Source organism: Spinacia oleracea, chromosome 6 (assembly GCF_020520425.1).
Source record: "Spinacia oleracea cultivar Varoflay chromosome 6, BTI_SOV_V1, whole genome shotgun sequence".
NCBI lineage: Eukaryota > Viridiplantae > Streptophyta > Magnoliopsida > Caryophyllales > Amaranthaceae > Spinacia > Spinacia oleracea.
Window position 1 is genome coordinate 140,488,047 of NC_079492.1, and position 20,408 is coordinate 140,508,454.

Below are 20,408 nucleotides of genomic sequence, written 5' to 3' on the forward strand. Positions count from 1 at the left end.
AGATTTATTTGTCTTGTGTCGGGTCAGGTCGGGTTGAAAATCTCAAAGGCGGCATGCGTATACATGACTTAAGCCCATGTGTCGTCGACTCGTTGTGTCAAAGTCGGGTCATGTCTTTGGCCTTGTTTGGCAAGTGGTTTTTTGCTGGCTTTTTGGTTGGTTTTTGGCTGTTGGCTTTTTAATCTGGTCAAACAGCTAAAAAATATGTTTGGTAACTGGCTTTTTAGCTTGATGAAAAACCATCTTTTCCGCCAAAAATGAAAAAGCTAGTGGCCTTGTTTGGCAAATGGCTTTTTGCTGGCTTTTTGGTTGGCTGTTGGCTGTTGGCTTTTTAATCTGGTCAAACAGCCAAAAAATATGTTTGGTAACTGGCTTTTTAGCTTGCTGAAAAGCCAGCTTTTTCGCCAAAAATGAAAAGCTAGTAACACTAGCTTTTTGGAGTTGGCTTTTGGCTTTTCACTATCTAAATTACTTTTTTATCCTTGTTTTTTACTAATTAATTAATAATGAATAATTAATAATTAATAATTAATAATTAATTATTAATTATTAATTATTAATTATTAATTATTAATTATTAATTATTAATTATTAATTATTAATTATTAATGATTAGTGATTAATGATTAGTGATTAGTGATTAGTGATTAGTAATTAGTAATTAGTAATTAGTAATTAGTAATTAGTAATTAATAATTAATAAATTAATAATAGTAATTAGTAATTAATAATTAATAATTAATAATAATAATTAATAATTAATATTAATAATTAATATTAATAATTAATATTAATAATTAATATTAATAATTAATAATTACAGAGTATTAATTAATTACTAATAACTAAAAGTGAATAATTAATTAATAATTAATCATTAATTATTAAAGATTAATTAATAAATAATAATTAATAATTGTTATTAATTTAATTATTATTAATTTAATTATAATTAATTATTAATTATTAACCATTGATTATTTATTATTAGTTATTAATTATTACTCCGTAATTATTAATTAAAATAATAATTTATTATTACTATTGCATAAAGTAATTTATTTTTAATTTATATTTTATTTATTTGTAATTACCTTTTACCCGTACACAATACACAGTATGTATTAAAAAATGAATAAAAGACATTAAATGTCCTTAAATGTCATTTTACGTAGCTACAGCCAACATCCAACAACTGATTTTACCAAACATATTTGTAACCAATCCATGGTCAAACAGCCAACAAAAGCAGCCAGCTTGAACAGCCAGTCAAACCAGCCAAGTAAAACAGCCGACAGCCAACAGCCAACAGCCAATTGCCAAACAGGGCCAGTAACACTAGATTTTTGGAGTTGGCTTTTGGCTTTTCACTATCTAAATTACTTTTTTTGTCCTTGTTTTTTACTAATTAACTAATAATTAATAATTAGTAATTAATAATTAATAATTAATGATTAATGATTAATAATTAATGATTAATGATTAATGATTAATGATTAATGATTAATGATTAATGATTAATAATTAATAATTAATAATTACTAATTAATAATTAATAATTAAAAATAATAATTAATAATTAATAATTAATAACTAATAACTAATAACTAATAACTAATAACTAATAATTAATAACTAATAAATGGAGTAATAACTAAAAGTTAATAATTAATAACTAATAACTAATAATTAATAATAAATAATTAATAGTTAATATTTAATAATAAATAATTAATAGTTAATATTTAATAATTTTTAATTTTTAATAATTAATAATTAATAATTAATAATAATTTATTACTCCCTCTGTCCCAAATTAGTTGTTACACTTACCTTTGCACAAAGTTTTAGGTGATAAGTGGTTGTTTGGTTATCAATTGTTATTTTATTGAAAAAGTAGATGTGATAAGAGTTAGTGGGGTATTTTTTAATTGAATGAGAGAGGGCGTGGGGACAAAAAAAAAGTTAGTGGGAAGAGAGAGACAATATAATAATTGTGGGGTCATTCTTAATTTAGAAGTGTAACAACTAATCTGGGACAGAGGGAGTAATACTAGAGTAATTTATTTTTATTTTATATTTTATTTCTTTGTAATTACGTTTTACTCCGTACATAATACAAAGTATGTATTTAAAAATGAATAAAGGACATTTAATGTCCTTAAATGTCATTTTACATAGCTACAGCCAACAACCAACAACTGATTTTACCAAACATATTTGTAACCAATCCATAGTCAAACAACCAACAAAAGCAGCCAACTTGAACAGCCAGTCAAACCAGCCAAGTAAAACAGCCGATAGCCAACAGCCAATTGCCAAACATGGCCATAATTAGGTCATATCTGGTCAATAAGTTATACTCCAGGTCTTTTTAAGTTTCAAACAGGTTCTGTAAATTGGCTATCTCAAATTCAACTCACTCAAATTTGATCAGGTGAATCGGTGTCAATAAATTTGGATAATATTCATTTTAAATAAGTTTAGATTTCGCCCGACGAAACAAATGCCCCTTATTTTTCATAAAACTAGCTTTTGAGCCCGTTCAATGAACGGACACTTATATAGTGGTTTTGCTAATTTTATTGAGGGTTTGCGATTTAGTGCGAATATATGATTTATATAGAGGTGAAATTTGAAAGTTGAAAAAATAAACTCCGTATAAATTAGATGGTGAATTATGAGTGTTAAAACGGAAAATGGAATGGAAGAGGTTGAATGATCGAATGTATAAATTAAATGGTGAATTGATGTTGAATGAGCAAGATAGATTGAAAGATGGGTTGAAGCTGTAAAATAATGGAGATGACACTTGTCATATAATAATCAATAAGATAGATGTGACATTTGTCATATAATAATCAACTAGTGTGTGGCCCGGGCGTTGCTCCGGGTTTTACTTTTAGTCGGGTTTACGTTTTCGAAAAATGTGCCCAATTTTAAAAGATTGTATTTTACATTTATATGTGAAAATATGACAAACATTGTAGCTAGTTGAGATGGTAGGAAGTGAAACTTTTAATCGATGAGGTTTGATGTTTGATCCTTTTAATATATTAGTATAGATAGATGGTTATCCTTTTTATAGACTAGGTATAGATAAGGATTTTTTTTATATTTTTTGTGAACTCCAAAAACCAGGGAAAATAAAGACAAGAAAAGAAGATCACGATCTAAGTCTTTATTCATTAGGCGGGAACTCGATTCCAAATATGGAAACAAGTGGGCCAAAAAAACCAAACCCTTACCCATTTCTTTTTCCTTTATTTTTTTGAAATTCTAAAAAACACGTCACTAATTTTAATTTCGAATAAAAATTCAGCGCTGTATCTCAGAATACAAAAAAAACAACAAAATTCCAAAATCAACCCCAACCCAAGTCATCTTCCATTCCATACTGTAGGAAAATATACAGGTGAGAAGAGAGGACGGCAAACAAGGAGAGAGAAAAAAAGCCTGCCATTTTCTCAAAGCTAAGCCAAAAGAGAGGAGGGAGAAACAAGTGAAAGGGGGGTTTTGGCGTCGAATTTTCGATCTGAAAAACCCTAGGATTTCCTTCTGTTTTCTCTCTCTCCTCTTACATTTTTTTCAATCTGCTTCCATTTTTTGTCCTCTATTGTTTTCCAGGTATGTATCGTATTGTTATTCACCTGCATTTTGTGATTTGATGTTGTTTTTTCGGTTTAATTTGTGTATTTTGTGGTGAATTTGTGTGAGCATTTGTCTATTTTGACCTTTTTTGTTTGTATTTATTTGAATTGCTATTGTGAATGGATTAGGGTTGAATTTTTATTTATGATGATTGATTTGTGGAAATGGGTTTTTAGGCTGAATTTGATGAGCTGGTGTTGTGTTGAATTTTTATTCTTGCTTGAGAATAGAGTTGTTTTTTATGGTTTGATTTGATAATTGATGTGAGAAGAGTAAGAATTAGGCAGTTATTTAACTGTATTTCTCGAATCAGACATAGAACAAGATTGTTCTTCTAGCTCGATCTTGAGCTGGAGGAGAGCTCCAAATGTTGCATTGTAAGATTGTTTAAGAGAAAGAGAATGAGCCATGAGCAATGGGGTTTCGGTGACATAATGTGCACTAAAAAAGGAGAAGTTCTCGCGGTAGCTCGAGTCTTGCATAAGATGCAGCTGTTTGATGTTATGAAAGAGTGCTATATCAACCCATGGTGGTAATAGTTAGGACAACCCTAAAACAATAAGTGGAACTGTTAAGTTGAGAGTTGGATCACTTGGATGGTTATATTCCAGAATTTCTTTTTCAGATATTTAGGGTGCTATGGAAAACACAAAATGGGAGGGGGAGGGGTTTCGGATGAAGGTGACAGAGGAATACGAATTGAACTATGATTTTTATTTATGATTGAAGTCCTACCTATCATTCTATGAGATAGTTATATATCGTGTATACAGTTCCCAGCTGAAATGTTCCATAAAGAGTCTATCAGATTCCAAAGTACCAACTTGATTTTCTGCCAATAGTGGAAAGACTAAATGTACTTCTTTAGCTGTATACGTCTTGGTCTTCCAGACCTTGCCAATTGTGCAATGTGTGATTACTAGTTATGTTGGAGGACAAAGGTGTTTGTGAGATTGTTGGGAATGTTAGGTTTTCTTTTCTTGAGTATATTACTTCCACTAGGTGTGCAGTTCTTGGGACAGCTATATTAGTATAATAAAGAGGAATTAGGCTATATCAATTTCCTATGCTGATCAGTGGTGGAGCAAAGCACACTAGACTGTAGTTCCTAAATTTTTTATGGTTTATATGCGTCTGAGACTCTGAGATTTTGTTTGTGGTTGGAGTATCCTGAACTTTTCCTTACGTGTCTTGAAGTGGTGCTTTAAGCTTTATTTAGTGTTGGAAGGGATTTGCATCTCACTGGTCAATGCACTCTCTTATTCACTTTACCGATCTATTGTAGGAAATGTGGCAAGTGAAAAGGTCAAATATTGTGGTAGACATATCACATATGGGAAAGCTAGGGCCTGAAATGCATGTTCAATATATGTTAAACCTGACAAATTATACAACACATGGTCATGTCAATTGCATGTATAACATGGGCGAAGCTACATGTGGGCCTAGGTAGGCCATGGCCCCCCTAAGATTATAGAATATATAATAAAAGTTGCACTTATGAATTGCTTCTTCTCCCTTAGCTGAGTTGGTATGAATTGCTAGCTGTCAAAATGCAAGTTACATGTTCGATTCTAGTGACTTGCATTTCTTGGTTTTTTATTTTCTATTTTTTATTTGCAATACTTGATAAATCTATCATTCTTTGTTTACGAAATCCATTATGAACTTATATTCATTTCTCAAACTTCTTTTATTATTTTCATTACATTTTATTGTTTTAGTGCTTTAGATTTCTCATAAAGTATTATTCAATGGAAATAGAGAACAAGTTATGTTTTAATACTTAATTTTAGGAAATTAGATAAGTACTCCCGTAAAAATTTTTGGCCCCCCTTGTACAAAAGATCTGGCTTCGCCCCTGATGTATAACCAAGGTTTATTTTCTGTTGCACATGTATGTGTATCGATAATTCTTTATTAACGAGCATTACACTGCCCACTTTCATGTTATCCTTGCAATAAGCTTGTCCAATAATTTTTTTTTTCTTGCCTAAGAAGGAATAGTGTAAAGCTTGTTGAAGGGTACTTGAAAATTCAGACCTTTTTATTTGTTGATTTCCTGCTGTTTTGATTCGTAAGTTTCTTTCTACTGTTCAACATCTATGCTTTGGAATAATATAAAGCTCGTTGAAGGGTACTTGAAAAGTCAAATTGTTCATTGTGACGAAAACCTGTACAATGTTTTTGCTACACTAAGTTTTGCTTTGTCATTTTTAGGGCTGTCAAATGGTCTTGTTATATGGGTGTCTCTTCATATGAAAGGGTTTGCAAACCCTTGATGTGAATGTGACCTAATCATCAAATTGGCCAACATTCATTGACTTGAACAATTGGAGCTAATCCTCTTAGTAAATAGGTTAGCTTGGTAACTTGTTTACCCACGTAATATTATTTTGAAATATTGACATATAACACTCACATCATGCTTATGAAGTTATGATTCTACTAGGTTAATCTCAGTGACATTTTTAACCTATATGCCTGTTCTCCTAAATGTTTCCCTACTTTATTTTCCGTTAGAGGGAATTTGGATAAACTCTCCTGGCATGATTGTTTTAAATTTTGGAGTTTGGACTGAAACTGAGATTTGAATACTTCATTGAACGGATTAGATTGAGAGTGCAGGTTAGTGGGCTGAGATTGAGAGAACAGGAATTTGGTTTGAAAAAGTTTCCCTAAACTTAACTCTTTCAGTTCAACCGGTCAATATTTACCAATTAATTAAATGGGCCAAGGCCTGCTCAATTTGTAGCGAGTTGTTGTCTGAGTTGTATCTTATTTTTTTTCTAACTTTAGCCGTGTTGTGGTTGTAAACCTTATTTGGCCCTCATAATACTAAAGCTAGTCCACTTGGTCTTAGAACTCACGAATAATCTTTAGTGGCTTCAGCTCCTTGAAAGTCTTTGCTAACAATCTGTAAGGTACCTACTACCTAACTTATACTTGTATGTTAGTAAGCTCTGAGAGGGAGTGGAATCCTATAAGTTGTCACACACATTTCATAGTATGCTTCCTTCCCTCCTTAACATTAACTATATCCAACAAGTGCCCCACGAAAGTGGAAATAATAAGAAACGAGAATCTGTAGACTGCATTCTTCAGATTTAATTTACAGAACGGTTTGATATCTGAAGTCATCATGCTATAATCCTATGTTTATTGGTTCCAGATTTGAAGGGTAGTTTTTCATTCAGTACCTAGTCTTTTTATGATGTTCCACTTCTTTCTCATCTAGAATAGTAGAATTAAATAATTCAACTTATGTTTACATAAAATGACGGTGGTCAATTATTAGGGACCTGCCATGATTTTCTTGTGAGTATTGCGAATTTGCAATTGTCAGTGCCTGTGAGAAAAAGTATTGTTTAAGCTTTGCTGATGGACCTGCAAACACAAATGCACTTGGGAGAGAATGGGTTATCGAACTTTAATGGCGAAGCATGTAATGGAGACGACGGACAAACTGAGAGTTACAAAAGAGTGGTCAAGGGTACGACTAACACACACATTATTCTCAAATCCCAACTTCTTTCTTTATTTGTATAGCTGTGCAGTGCTGATGTTTTATCTGTTCTCCTGTGTGCATATACCCTATTTTCCTCTTAGATATGATCGAGTGGCTGAACGGGCAACTCCCTGATCTGAATGTACCAGAAGACTCTTCACTTGAAGAATTAAGAGTTTATTTGCAAGATGGAACTGTTCTATGTCACTTATTGAATCGGCTTAGCCCTGGAGCCGTTGAAATGGTAGGACTCTTATTTCCACATTTCTGTTTTCGTTCGCCCTCATATTTTCTCCGGGGGTGTTTGCAGGAGGGGGGGGGTCTTCAGTAGACTTTTCTGTTGTTTTGTGGTATCTCCTTGTCAGCAGATTAAATTTTAATTGTCTAATACAAACGTTTTTTTTTGTACTTCAGGGTGGTACGTTAGAGCCCCATCAAGAAACTGTTGAAAGGTTTTTGTCAACTTTGGATAAAATGGGCTTGCCTGGATTCAAAGTTTCAGATTTAGAACAGGTACTTTTGTGTTACACTCATATTATACTTCTCGAGTTCTGCAATGCAACGTGGCTTGGTGAAATTGAAGAAATGGTCTTGATAACCAATATGGATATCGATAGAAAGCTTGGTATAGTTCTTGAAGGCTTGAACAAACTTTTTCCTGTTGGTCAAGTGACTGTAACGTTGCTAAATTAATCAATAGCTGCATGTAGTTGAAAAGGATATCAAGGCCTTGTGTCATTCATTTTATATTATAATTTTAATTTTGAAAAGTTCAGACAAAATCAGACTAGTTCATTCTTACGGAGTATTACTTTTACTGGAGCAGAACTGCTGAAGAGTTCAAGTTCTTTTACATAAAAGAAATTCACATTTCATAAACCTTAATTTGAAGAGAATGGGCCTAAATGTATCTTCTGGCGCCCAATCTTTCTGTTTTATTTTAGGTGTAAATTCTGGATGTTATGCAGGGATCAATGATCAAGGTGTTGGAGTGGCTTCAGGGGTTTAAGAGTAATTTCAGCTCTAGCGCTGATGGGGAAGCTGCTCGCAACCATGTGAGAAAGAGATGGAATATGCCGGAGATGGAAGCTTTGGACGGGACTGATCGTTCCCAGTTGGATGCTCACAGTTCAACAAAGTTTGGACCAGACAAAAGAAGAAATTCATGGGAATCGAAGTTTCAAACTGTCCTTCGGAGTACCACTTTATCAGGTAAATAGTAGTTTTTCATCTTAGGAATGACCTAAAATTTAGGAAATAGTAAATTGTCAACGATTTTTTCCTCAATAAACACTGAACATGTTTGTAATGCCCCACTGCATTTTCTTCAATGTGTTCTGTCGACCATACAAGTAAAGTTAATATAGGTACGCGATGCATGCATAATTATAAGTCAAGTTAATGTGGAGTATAAAATACTTCCTCTAAGTTCATCCTTTTCTTTTTAGTTGCAACACTTTGCTTTCACGTTTGCCAATACATAATTTGAACAATTAATATCTTTAATTGTGATAGTAAAAATTATAAAAAGTTGATATCCGTTAAAAATACATTAAGACGATTCTAACAAATGAATCTAGCAAACTGCCACATGAATATATTTTCACTTAAGTATAAATCATAATAAGTAAACAAAGTAGAATATGTGAATAATGCAAAAAGCAAAGTGTTGCAACTAAAAAAAACGGAGGAAGTATATTAATAACAATGGAAAATTTTCTAATGGGAAATGTAGTGACCTTATATTGACATTCCTAATTGGCAGTTGGAACTTGGAAGTGTAATTGCCTTTTTTTTGTTTCTAATTCATAGTATAACTTATTTAATTATAAATAAAAAGTTAATAAAAGGGTAAAAGGGGAATCACTTTTTTGACAACACCTCAAGAGTTGGCTTATATTTTTGAAATTGTCATTGTTTCTCTGTTGTTCTTGTAGCCCTTGCTAAAAGCTTACATCGCCCTCCTTTACCATCCCACCTAGTGAATTATTTATTTCTTGTACTGAACTGGAAAACATGAGAAGGAAGTTAAATTGCACAGCTGAATAGTATCTAGATTTCCCTTCTCCCATTCCAGTAGTAGCAGTGAGGCAGATTTAAAGTACATATTGTCTGAATCAGGAGCTTGGCCTATGATATGTCTCTGTTTTCTCTGCCTCAGCAATTTGGGCTTTCTATGAAAATAGTATATACAGGGAAAGGTAGACTGGGTGAGATGGCGGAGTTCACATCGTCAGGTTTTGGAAGCAAGAGTGCTGGGGGGGGGGGGGGGGATTGACTCATAAGGGATTTTTGATTCGTGGTTGACTATGGTTGAGACTTGAGAATAAGAAGGGAGGACAGGTTTAACAGTTTCATTTCTATTTTGGTAATTATCAGTGGGCAGGAAAGTGGAGTCAGTCCATCATTATCGAATTAGACAATTGGAGCTTTCTTGATTTCAGCCCATCCTTACGACCTTACACGACTCGTGGGGACTGTATTCAAGCCTTTATCTGCTAGGGAGTGAGACTTGGTGTACATTAAAGTTTTGAACCTTCCACTTTAAATTTGATCCAAAGGGACTCATTTGTTCTCAAAGTTTGGGTGAGTCCAGAAGATCAGTCCAAACCCAATATAAATAACTTGGCTCAAGCTGATATCAAATCCAATCGGATCTGAAATTTAAGTCATTTGAACTTGGATGGCATATGGTTGGTGGTTGTCGAAGCCAGTGAGCTGGCATTGTTTGTATGGTAGATAGTAATTTGGAGAGAGGAATGGAGAGAGAGAAGGCTGCTATTGATGTAGTAGAGAAGGAAGGAGTTATTTTTTATTTATTGTGTGCAACTCACACACACAACTACACAAGAGCTGTAAATAAAGTTAGCCATGTGATGAGGAGAGAGAAATATACAGAACCCAAAGCCAAAAGAAGTCATTCATTCATCATCATCATCATTACCCCATTGCCTCAAAGAGGCTCCTGCAAGAAGCGGGGTAAGGGGGGGTCGGACGTACGCAACCTTACCCCTACAATTGCAGAGAGGTTGTTTTCAATTGACCCAAAAGCGATAACGGGACGACAACGGGACGACCATCTTCTATCTACTTCATGGAAAGGAAGCGAAGAGGTTTTAAGAGCCATTTTGATTTAGCCCATTACATCCCACAGCCAAAAGAACAAATGAATCTTTGGCTCCATCGGAAATGGACAGAGCCAAAAGAAGTCATGTTACAATTTATTTGAAACTTTCCAAAAAGGAACTAGTTGTAATTAAAAGAGAACAAAGGAGTGTATAGTAGCAGTCTAGCAGACCATATGTGACAAAATATCATTCTCTTCTCTTACAAGCGGAAATGATCTAATCTTTGAATTCGTGTTCATTGTCGGTGGTGTTGGTATTATTAGTGGTAAAGTAACTTTTTGGGTGCAAATGTGTGCTTTTTTTTCCTGCTGTCTTTTAGAAGTAGAAACTATTGATATGTACGGACTGATTTATCGACAGCAGGTGTCAGGTTCATATGTGCTTTAGGTATAGGTGGTGATTCAGCATGATGTTTTTATTCATTCAATTAGTAATCACCAAGCATAGCTAGATCAACGTGTTTTGTAATAGTCAAGAAGTGTTGCCTTTACTTATTCAATGCCCTCAAAAAGGACCTTCGCTTTTATTCATTTTGATGTTTCATGTTCAAGAACTCTCTCATCCCATTACCATCTTAGACTCCTAGTTGAAAATTATGCATTTTGAGAAGTACTATATATACGACTCAAGTTGATGAAAACTTTGTGAGTGAAACTACTTTTAATGTTACCCCACTGGCCCACTGGTTTTAGATTTGTACCTTAATCATTATTACGGTATATAAATGTCTGTATAAAAAATGCATCAAGTTACCAAAACAAGCTATTATATGAAGAATTTTAAAAAATTAGAGCATCGTGGATATGATATCATGTTTCTTTACTAAAACATGCGTTGTTACATAAAAATGAAAATATCAATGAAATATAAGTCAAAAAATAACATTTGTCTGACTACATCTAACTTGGGTTAGGGAGCCATATGTGATTGGCTGTTGTGGCATCAGGGTGGAGTTCTTCCTCATTTATCTAACTGATCAGTTGTTAGGTCTTGTTATGCTCTGTGAAAAAAGCCTCTAGTTCTACTGATTTATCTGATATCACATTAATCTAATTTACTCTATTATTCTTCTACCATGAAATTGATCATTTGGTACTCCAGGTAACCTTGGCCCTGATGTCAAGATATCAGAATTGATGAAGTGGAACAGCTTAGATGTACGTGTCTCCAAGTTTATTAAGCATCATCTTTACAAATCTGACAATGCTCTAATCTCTATGCCTCTTTATAAGTGCAGAAAGCTCCTATGCAATTGCTGTTTAGCATGGTGGAAAGGGTCTTGGACGAAAGTTTAGAAAGAAAGAGCGGGGATGTACCTCATGTATGGATTAGTTTGAACTGTATTTGCAAATTTAGCTTACTTTTGTTTTGTTTTGTTTTGTTTTGTTCCATGTTTGAATTAAAATTATAGTTTAATTTAACCTCTAATGCTGTATTTATTGTGCTCAGCGTGTGGCGTGCCTTTTGAAAAGACTTGTACGAGAGATTGAGCGTCGGGTGTCAAATCAAGCAGATAAAATTAAAAATGTAAACTACTTGAAATATGCAATCATTTTGATTAATACTATGTATCTATTTACTATTAGCCCCGTTTTTCATATTGCTCATGCTTGCAGCAAAACAATCTCTCCAAGGTTCGTGAAGGCAAGTATCAATCAAAAGTGAAAGCCCTTGAGACGCTTGCTGTCGGGGCTGCTGAAGAAAGCGATGTAATTTTGGTTGACTTAAGAATTCATGGGTTTTTACTAGTTCTTCCGTTCTTATTTAGTTGACACTGTTTGACTTTAGCACTATTCATACGCCCTCCTTTGACTGGATTTTGTTATTTTTGCATAAGGTAAAATGTAATCATGTGACATCTTGTTAAATTCGTCTTGATAAATAATTTCAAAATATCAACTTCTATTATTTTTCCTTTACATAATTAATGATATTAGTGATAAAAATGTGCTTTGGCAAACTTGACTAAAGAAATGTGTCAACTAAATAAGAACGGGAAGGTATTTATTTAATACTGAATGACTGGTTTTCCTCTCTTCATTTATAGGTTGCTGTAAACCATCTTCGGCAGATAAAGGTGCACTCTTAATCTTTTCATTATTGCTTCTTGATGCTTCTTATCCACACTTTTGGATATTTTTTGACTGTGTATTTTCACTTGTGCATGTAACTTCTTTCTGTCTCTAAAGGTATAGTTATCAATTTTTGTTTATTAATGATGTGAAGATACAGAACTTATACGTCATTTATAAGACTTATTTTGTAAATCAAATTCCCTCTATCACGCCCCCTTCTATCATCTTGTCGAAGTCTTTAAGTAATAAAGCAATTATATTTTTGTTGCAATATGAATCTGCAATTAATTTGTCATACACAGTATTTCATAGTTCATGTGAAGGAATAGCTCAGACCTAGTCTTTTCCCTTTCTTTCTCTTTGCCTTGAGTTTTCCTTGCTTAATACCTTATCCTTCCCTTCAATTAAAAGAGGAAACCTGTTCTTAATTTGAAAGATCTTTCTGTTGCTATATTATGGTGGGCTAGAGTGTATTAAACTACACATCCTTCTATTTCCTCAACAATATAATTGATACACAATATCGTCGAAATTCCTCAACAATATAATTGATACACAAACTCATCGAAGTTTATGACATCAACTTTTTCTTGCTTTCTTATTTTAGACGGAGAAAACAAAATTAGAAGAGAATAAGAAACATGGTGAGCAAGATATGGTTAAATTGATGAAAGAAAGGGATGAACGTGATGCTGAGATAAAAGCTCTCAAACAAGAGCTAGAGGTGGTTAAAATGTCAAATGAGAAGCACTGCTCACAACTGGAAACTGAAGCAAAGGAAGCAAGAGCAAAGTTTCAGGAGGAGATAATGGATCTTGAGTCTCTTCTACAAGTTTCAAAGAAAAAAGTGAATGAACTGAAGGAAACCTTTGAACATGAGACTCAGAAATTGAAACATAGAGAGCTTCGTTACTCTTGCTTTGTAGATTCCCAATTTGTTGTTCTGAAGGTATGATATTTTTGTGTTTTTCATTTTGATGCCCGTTTATACCTAGGTGCTATGTCACCGCACTCGGATACCCATATCAGACGGTACGTGTCCAAGTGTCACACGGCTATTTTGTGAAAAAATTGCATTATTTTGGTCCAAAATAAGTGCTGGAGTGTCCATTACTCCGTACCCATGTCCAAGAGTGTAGAGAATCTGACATGGGTATTTGAGGTAAAGTGAAGAGTCCAGGTATCGTAGCCTAGGTGTTTGAATATAGATTTCCTGATTAGACACTATATTTGTGGTTTTGTGCAGGGACTTAGGATGGATTTAGATTCTGTAAAGAGAGAGCTTCTGAAGACGCAAGACTGTTATCCTCTTGAATTTCAATTTCTAGGTAAAGATGGTATTTGACAACTCTGGTTTCAATTCTTCCTAGTGTTACATTTTATTTTTTAAATTTCATTCACTGAACCATATCTTTTGCAGGCACAAAGCTCAAAGAACTTGTAGATGCTGCTGAGAACTACCACATGGTTCTTGCAGAAAATAGAAAATTATACAATGAGGTTCAGGATCTGAAAGGTACACTTGGTTAGCATTACTTTTCAAGCTTGGCCGTGTGTTTTGCTAGCTTATTCAATGCACTTGTTACTTTTGGTAGGAAATATTAGAGTATATTGCCGTATAAGGCCATTTCTTCCCGGGCAGAATGAGAAGCAGACGACCATAGAGTATATTGGTGAGAATGGGGAGCTTGTTGTCGTCAATCCCCTAAAACCAGGAAAAGACAGCCGCCGATTGTTTAAGTTCAACAAGGTCTTTGCTCCAGCAGCTAGTCAAGGTTTTTTACAGATTTCATTTTTTTTGGGCATCTTTTATGCATTTATTGGCTTGTGTTACTTATTTGAGCTAATGATTCATGGCTACAAATTTGGAAACTGCTTCGGCCATACAATAATGATGTCTCTTAATGACTTGGATTCAACATATTTCTTGGCAGAGGAGGTATTTATTGACACCCAACCACTGATTCGATCTGTTCTTGATGGGTATAACGTATGCATTTTTGCCTATGGTCAAACTGGTTCAGGCAAGACTTATACTATGGTAGGTTTGAATTATCTGTTTTGATGCAGTGCTTACCTAGATATTCTTGATGATTTTCAAAAGTTATTCCCCAATAATTTTCTTCTTTTTTCCGCTCTATCTAGACTGGACCTGATATGACGTCAAAGAAGGATTGGGGAGTGAATTATCGAGCTCTGCATGATCTTTTCCAGATTTCACAAAATAGGAGAAGCTCCATCATGTATGAAATTGGTGTCCAGATGGTTGAGATTTATAACGAGCAAGTCCGAGATTTGCTTACATGTGATGGTTCGCAGAAAAGATATCCTTCCCACTTCCTGTTCTTTTCTTAATTAGATTTTCTGACTTTTATCTCTCTAATTGACTCCTGCCAATTGTTTACAGCAAGCTCATTATGAGCTGTTTGATGATGGATTTAGATAGCTTCTTTTGTTTCTTTTAACTTTTGTCAGCTATTAGATGATGAATTCAGATAACTTCTTTCTTTTCTTTCAACTGTTGTCCTGCAAGTTTTTTTTGTTTGCATGTAAACCATCGCATTAGAATTTTACTTCCTTATAATAGTAAAAATATTAGTGGCTTCACTTGCTTTTAATTTGTATCCTCTCCACTTATCAACTAATAGTTGTTGCCACTTATCCTGCCTCAATATCAGGGATTTTTCCAAAAACTATTTACCAATAAATTTCACCTCAAGTTCCAAAAGGACATTCTATTCGTAAGAAGTAATTAAGTCCTTATTTTGTTGCATGCTAACACGAGCCTTTATTTTTGTGCATTATGTTGATATACTTCCTCCATTCTTTTTTAGTTGACACATTTTTTTATCACGTTTGCCAATGTAATATTTCAATCATTAATATCTTTAAATATCAATGGGTAAAAATTATAAAAAGCTGATATTATAAATCTATACAACGAGACGATTATAACAATCATGACAATATTTTTTCTTAAGTATAAATCACAATTGATAGTCAAAGTAGATTATATGAATAGTGTCAAAAGTCAAACTTGAACTTGTGCTTCATGTTATCAAGAGATATTTGTCATTGCTTTCACACTACTGGTATTGTTTCCTTTGACTTGCATACACTTGGGATTTGGAGTACTAGTCAACCTAATGGCTTGGCGGTCCCAGATGCGAGCATGCACCCAGTTAAGTCGACTAATGACGTGCTTGAATTGATGAACATTGGCTTCATGAACAGAGCTGTAGGCGCCACAGCGTTGAATGAAAGGAGTAGTCGATCTCACAGGTTGGTTTCTCAACTACTTCATTTTTGTACTTATGAAATCATTTTGTTGATTGTGCTTGTTGCTTTGTTAACATTGAAGCCATTTTGCCAATTTTGCTTGTTTATTACACTGCAAAAAGTTACTGTTTAAATCAACCTTGTTAAATTTTCTATTCTGAAGTAAAACTTCCCGGAAACAAGACAAGGTGAAGGGCTTTGTTTCGACAATAAGTTTCAATGAATTCAGTAATAACATTTGACTGCAGATTTAAAGACCTAATAAATCCCTTTTACCCCACCCTCTTGTGTTGAACGTGTGAGGAGGCAGAGAAAGAGGCACTTATTTATTCACAATAAGCTTCTAAGAGAATAATAGTGTAAGCTCTGGTTATGGGGCTCTGTTTAGAGACCATTTCTTTCTTACTTTGCTATCTGGAGGAATGAGGGCCAGGAAATGTTATGGTATTTTGTGGTTGTTGTGTTTGGAGATTAATTGTTAAATAAAATGATAGATTTTCGGTAATGAATACTTAATAGAAATTCCTTGTTGATTTCTCAATCTCTATTTCTTGTCATGCTTTGCGAGCCTTTACAGTATTACTCGTGTATTATCGTAGTTGGGATTCTTTGCTCTCCTGTAATGCATCGGGGCTTATCCTTTTTTCTTATATATATGTGCATTGGATACTTTGTAGATTAAATTTTTTGTCTTACAAAAAAAAGTCTCAATTTAATGTCGCAGCATCCTCACTGTCCATGTCCGCGGCATGGATTTAAAGAGCAATTCTGTTTTGCGTGGTTGTCTTCACTTGGTGGACCTTGCAGGAAGTGAAAGAGTTGACCGCTCTGAAGCTACTGGAGATAGACTAAGGGAGGCCCAATATATCAACAGATCACTGTCTGCTCTTGGAGACGTAATCTTTGCGCTAGCTCAGAAGAATTCCCATGTGCCGTATAGAAATAGCAAACTCACTCAGGTTCTCCAGAGTTCTCTAGGTATTCGGCCGCTACTTAATCCTGTCATGTAATGGTTTTGCTTTTAATCATTATCATGGTGAATCATATAAATACTTGTGTTTCAGGTGGGCAAGCAAAGACATTAATGTTTGTGCAGCTTAACCCTGACGTGGAGTCTTACTCTGAAACTACCAGCACTCTTAAATTTGCTGAGAGGGTTTCTGGGGTAGAGTTGGGGGCGGCACGTAGTAACAAAGAGGGAAGAGATGTTAGGGAACTCATGGACCAGGTGTGTCTCTATGTTGTTTCTTCCTTCTGATCAATTCTTAAATCCTATAGAAAACTAATTCAGACGAGTTCTGATTTATGTCCCATGCATGTGCCTTGTGGATAGAAATATAACGTATTTTGCACAATTTTATTTTCTCATGATGGACTTGTGCTGGATTTTTTAATTTTTTGAGTGGCTATCATCTTCCGGACATGTGAAAAACAAAGTTTAATACTCCGAGTCATTATGTATTTATTAGTAGATCAAATAGGAAGCTTGCTTCTCCATAGCACATTATATTGATTGGATAATACGACTGGTGTTGCGGACAAGATATATTGACTAGCTTTTCTTTGCATTTGTGAGAAATACTATGGTGTCCAAGCCAAAAGTTGTTAGATATGAGAATGCCAGATGTGAATAAGTGAATAACCCTATTCTGGCTTGGAAGTATTTAACATAGAAGTCGTGGAGGAATCAAAATAATTTCATTTGAGTTTTTTCTCCTCCCAGGTATAAGATTGGTTATTGTTCTATCTTTATATTTCGGTTTCACTTGTTTATGAGAATGGCTTTATTGTATGCATGCCTCTTTGGTGAAGGGATATTGCACTGTATGTCAAATCTTTTAAGAAATGAAGTATTCAAATTCATCACCTGACATAAATCTTGGGTCAAATCAAATGGAGTCTGTAAGGTATTCTAATTCTTAGCTGTTCTTTAGGTCGCATCTCTGAAAGCTACCATTGCAAAGAAAGATGAGGACATTCAGCGCTTGCGTCTTGTCAAGGTTAATACTAACAGTGAGAAGCGTGTTGTGAACTCTCTAAAGCCCGTACTTTCTTCTACTGGGAAACATTCCTTTGGGCCAACTCGATCTTCGCGTAAATTGTCAGGGCAGACTAGCAGACCAACTTCTGATCAAGATTGTTGTTCAGAACATAGTGATAGACATTCTGAAGCTGGTTCACAGCATTCAGTTGAAGAACTTAAGCATCAGCGTGAAATCTTGAGGCATCCAGACCTCCCTGCATCTGATGCAGTTCATAATTTCAATGATGATATCGATCTTTTAGGATTTGGAGATGTGGATGATGACGAGAGGTTAAGTGATATATCTGATAGTGGCCTTTCAATGGGGACTGAAACTGATGGTTCTATTAGCAGTGTTGTGGAGTACACACTTTTTCCTGAAGTGGCGAAACCAGCAGAAAATGCGGAGAAGTAAGCATTTCCGTGTTTTTGGTTTCAATATTTGCTAAGGATTATAATGATCAACTTGGCACACCATTTCTTTTCACCTCAGTGTCGTGATATGATATATTTTACGCTGCTTTGTTTTTTTTCTTTGATGCAATATATTTCTTTGTTTATTAGCATTCTTACTCAGCATTTAGCAGAATATCTCTCTTTACTGAAGCAGGTTAAGGTGCTGATTTGGTTGAACTTTACAGGACAGATGCATTGTGAATTTTGTGATAGCTGGAGTTATCATCTTTTTAGCTAATGATGTTTTTTGTATAGGTATTAGAATTCCATGTTTTATAGGATGTTGATCCTTTTCTGATTGAAATTTTGCAGGTCAACCATACAAAACAAACTCCCAAAACCTCCACAGAAACAGCAGACTGGGCCTTCTCGGTCGTTACAAGGCAAGGAATCCTCTAAAGTTGTATCAAGTATGTCTACTTCTATTGGTTAATACTCCTTATATGATTATATCATTCTTTTAGCTACTACACTGTTTGGGTAGATATCATTTCTAATTTTTCTAATTTTTAAATGGAGTGCCTCTTACTTAGTCCTCCTGTCTTACTCTTGGGACTTTTTTGCTGTACACCAACAATTGAAGCCTTAATCCAAATGATGGTGTTGGCTACGTCAAACCAAGATTTTAGCCCATGCGATCATTAACCATGATTGTCTCCCTCAACTCCTTTCTATCCGATGTTATATGCTCTTGCAAACCCAACTTTTTCAAATCATTCTTCACTCCTAGTCTTTCCATCTAAGTCATCTTCGGTCTCCCTCGGCTTCTTCTAAGATCACCATGGTCCCCAACTTTCTTTATTGGCGCATCTTCTTCTGGTTTCCGTCACACATGCCAAAACTGCAAAGAGGACTTTTTTTTACCCTGTGATTTTTCTTCATCCCTTTTCTTTCTGTTGTAGTTATCTTTTTTTTTCTTCAGTTGGCTTTCCGGATTCTTCTCCTGTTTGAGAAGTTTCTTTTATTAAGATGTTCTCTTCCAAGATCAAACCTGTACATTACGAGCCATTTAAGTTCAGACTTGTCACTAAAAAAGAGCATAAGATGGGGGAGCATAAGTTAAAAAAAAGAGTTGCATTTTCCAAAAGAATCAATAGATATCTTCCAATATTACAAGTCCAGGTTTTTGACATTTCTGCTGCCATGTTGCCTCATGCTATCAGTCATTTCCTCTGACAATCTAGTTGCACTCCAGAAAACTAATTGCTATTATTGTTCTGATTTATTACAGGTTCTAAGAAACCGGCGTCTACTAACTCTTCATCAGTGAAGCCGAAAGTCAGGCCTTCCAAACGGTGGGCTTGAAGCTGCAATGTTCTTGCAGCTGTTGTAGGCTGTAGGCATAATTATGTTATCTCTCTCTCTCCGTTCTCTCTCATCTCACGGTCTCACCACTTAATGTTAGCATAGGTGATTACCCGTTTGATTTGGCAGGTATATACCATAACATATATCCAGCTGTGTAGTCTATCTGATTGTCAAGGTTTATCTAACAGTTCTTCAAAGGGTGCTTTTAAGAAGCAGCTCAATTTCTTTATGAACCTGACAAAAGACTATTGGTGATATTTGTAAATTATGTACAGGAAATGAAGGATAATGCTTCCCATTTCGAAATTCAGATTGGCCAAAGTATCTCTTAGTTTGCTTGAATAAACTGAAAAAATCCAGGTGAATATAACGATTTTGGTTAGAGACTAGAGTAACTCCGATGGTTGCTTGTAGGTATTTGTTCGCAAATATAAAAAATATTAAGCGAGAAGTCATACCGTTGTTGCACATCTTCTAAATTAGCTTTGGTAGGCAGGAGCTAACTATCAGAAGAATAGAAGATGACCGAATGTCTATGGGCCTAATTTTGGACATTCTGAAACAACATGCGAATCTTTTCATACATTTTATCACCGTTAGGGATGTCAGTGGAGGGGATTTTGTGAGAGACCCGTCCCGCATCCGTCCAAGTAGGCGGGGATGGGGATAGGTTTGGCGGGTGATGGAGCTGGGATGAGTATAAAAATTGTACCCGCTATGGGTGATGGGGCGGGTGTGAATTTTGTGTTAAACCCGCCCCGCCCCATCCCCACTTCATACACGCTATGGATGATGGGGCGGGTATGGATTTATTTGTTTGTAGGTGATAATATGAATTTACGTGAGAGTTTAAAGTAATAAGGTGTATTTTCTAAAATTAATTTTTAGTTACTCCAGTTCGTTTATATCGCAAATGTTTGCTAAATAAGAAAAAACAGGAATGGATACTCAGGCGGGTGGTGGAGGCGAGGGTGGATTTT

General features: G+C 34.8%; 1 protein-coding gene across 3 annotated transcripts; it reads left to right on the top strand.

Annotated features, from left to right (window-relative positions):
- The first annotated feature begins 3,326 nt into the window (after positions 1-3,326).
- Positions 3,327-19,734, top strand: LOC110778755 (kinesin-like protein KIN-14J). Of its 3 annotated transcripts, none has more exons than XM_021983320.2 (22): positions 3,327-3,627; positions 6,950-7,144; positions 7,261-7,403; positions 7,574-7,672; positions 8,128-8,371; positions 11,389-11,444; positions 11,525-11,608; positions 11,737-11,814; positions 11,904-11,996; positions 12,335-12,364; positions 12,970-13,311; positions 13,609-13,690; positions 13,783-13,878; positions 13,958-14,137; positions 14,297-14,403; positions 14,508-14,686; positions 15,480-15,644; positions 16,366-16,619; positions 16,706-16,869; positions 17,576-18,075; positions 18,433-18,530; positions 19,352-19,734. In XM_021983320.2, the coding sequence occupies exons 2-22, from the start codon at positions 7,033-7,035 to the stop codon at positions 19,423-19,425; spliced, it is 3,180 nt and encodes a 1,059-aa protein (XP_021839012.1). In that variant the 5' UTR covers positions 3,327-3,627; positions 6,950-7,032; the 3' UTR covers positions 19,426-19,734. The 3 variants fall into 3 exon arrangements, with proteins under 3 accessions (XP_021839012.1, XP_056686627.1, XP_021839015.1); XM_056830649.1 differs by having other exon boundaries at positions 3,358-3,627; positions 18,433-18,503; XM_021983323.2 differs by having other exon boundaries at positions 3,360-3,627; positions 6,998-7,144.
- Positions 19,735-20,408: the final 674 nt, after the last annotated feature.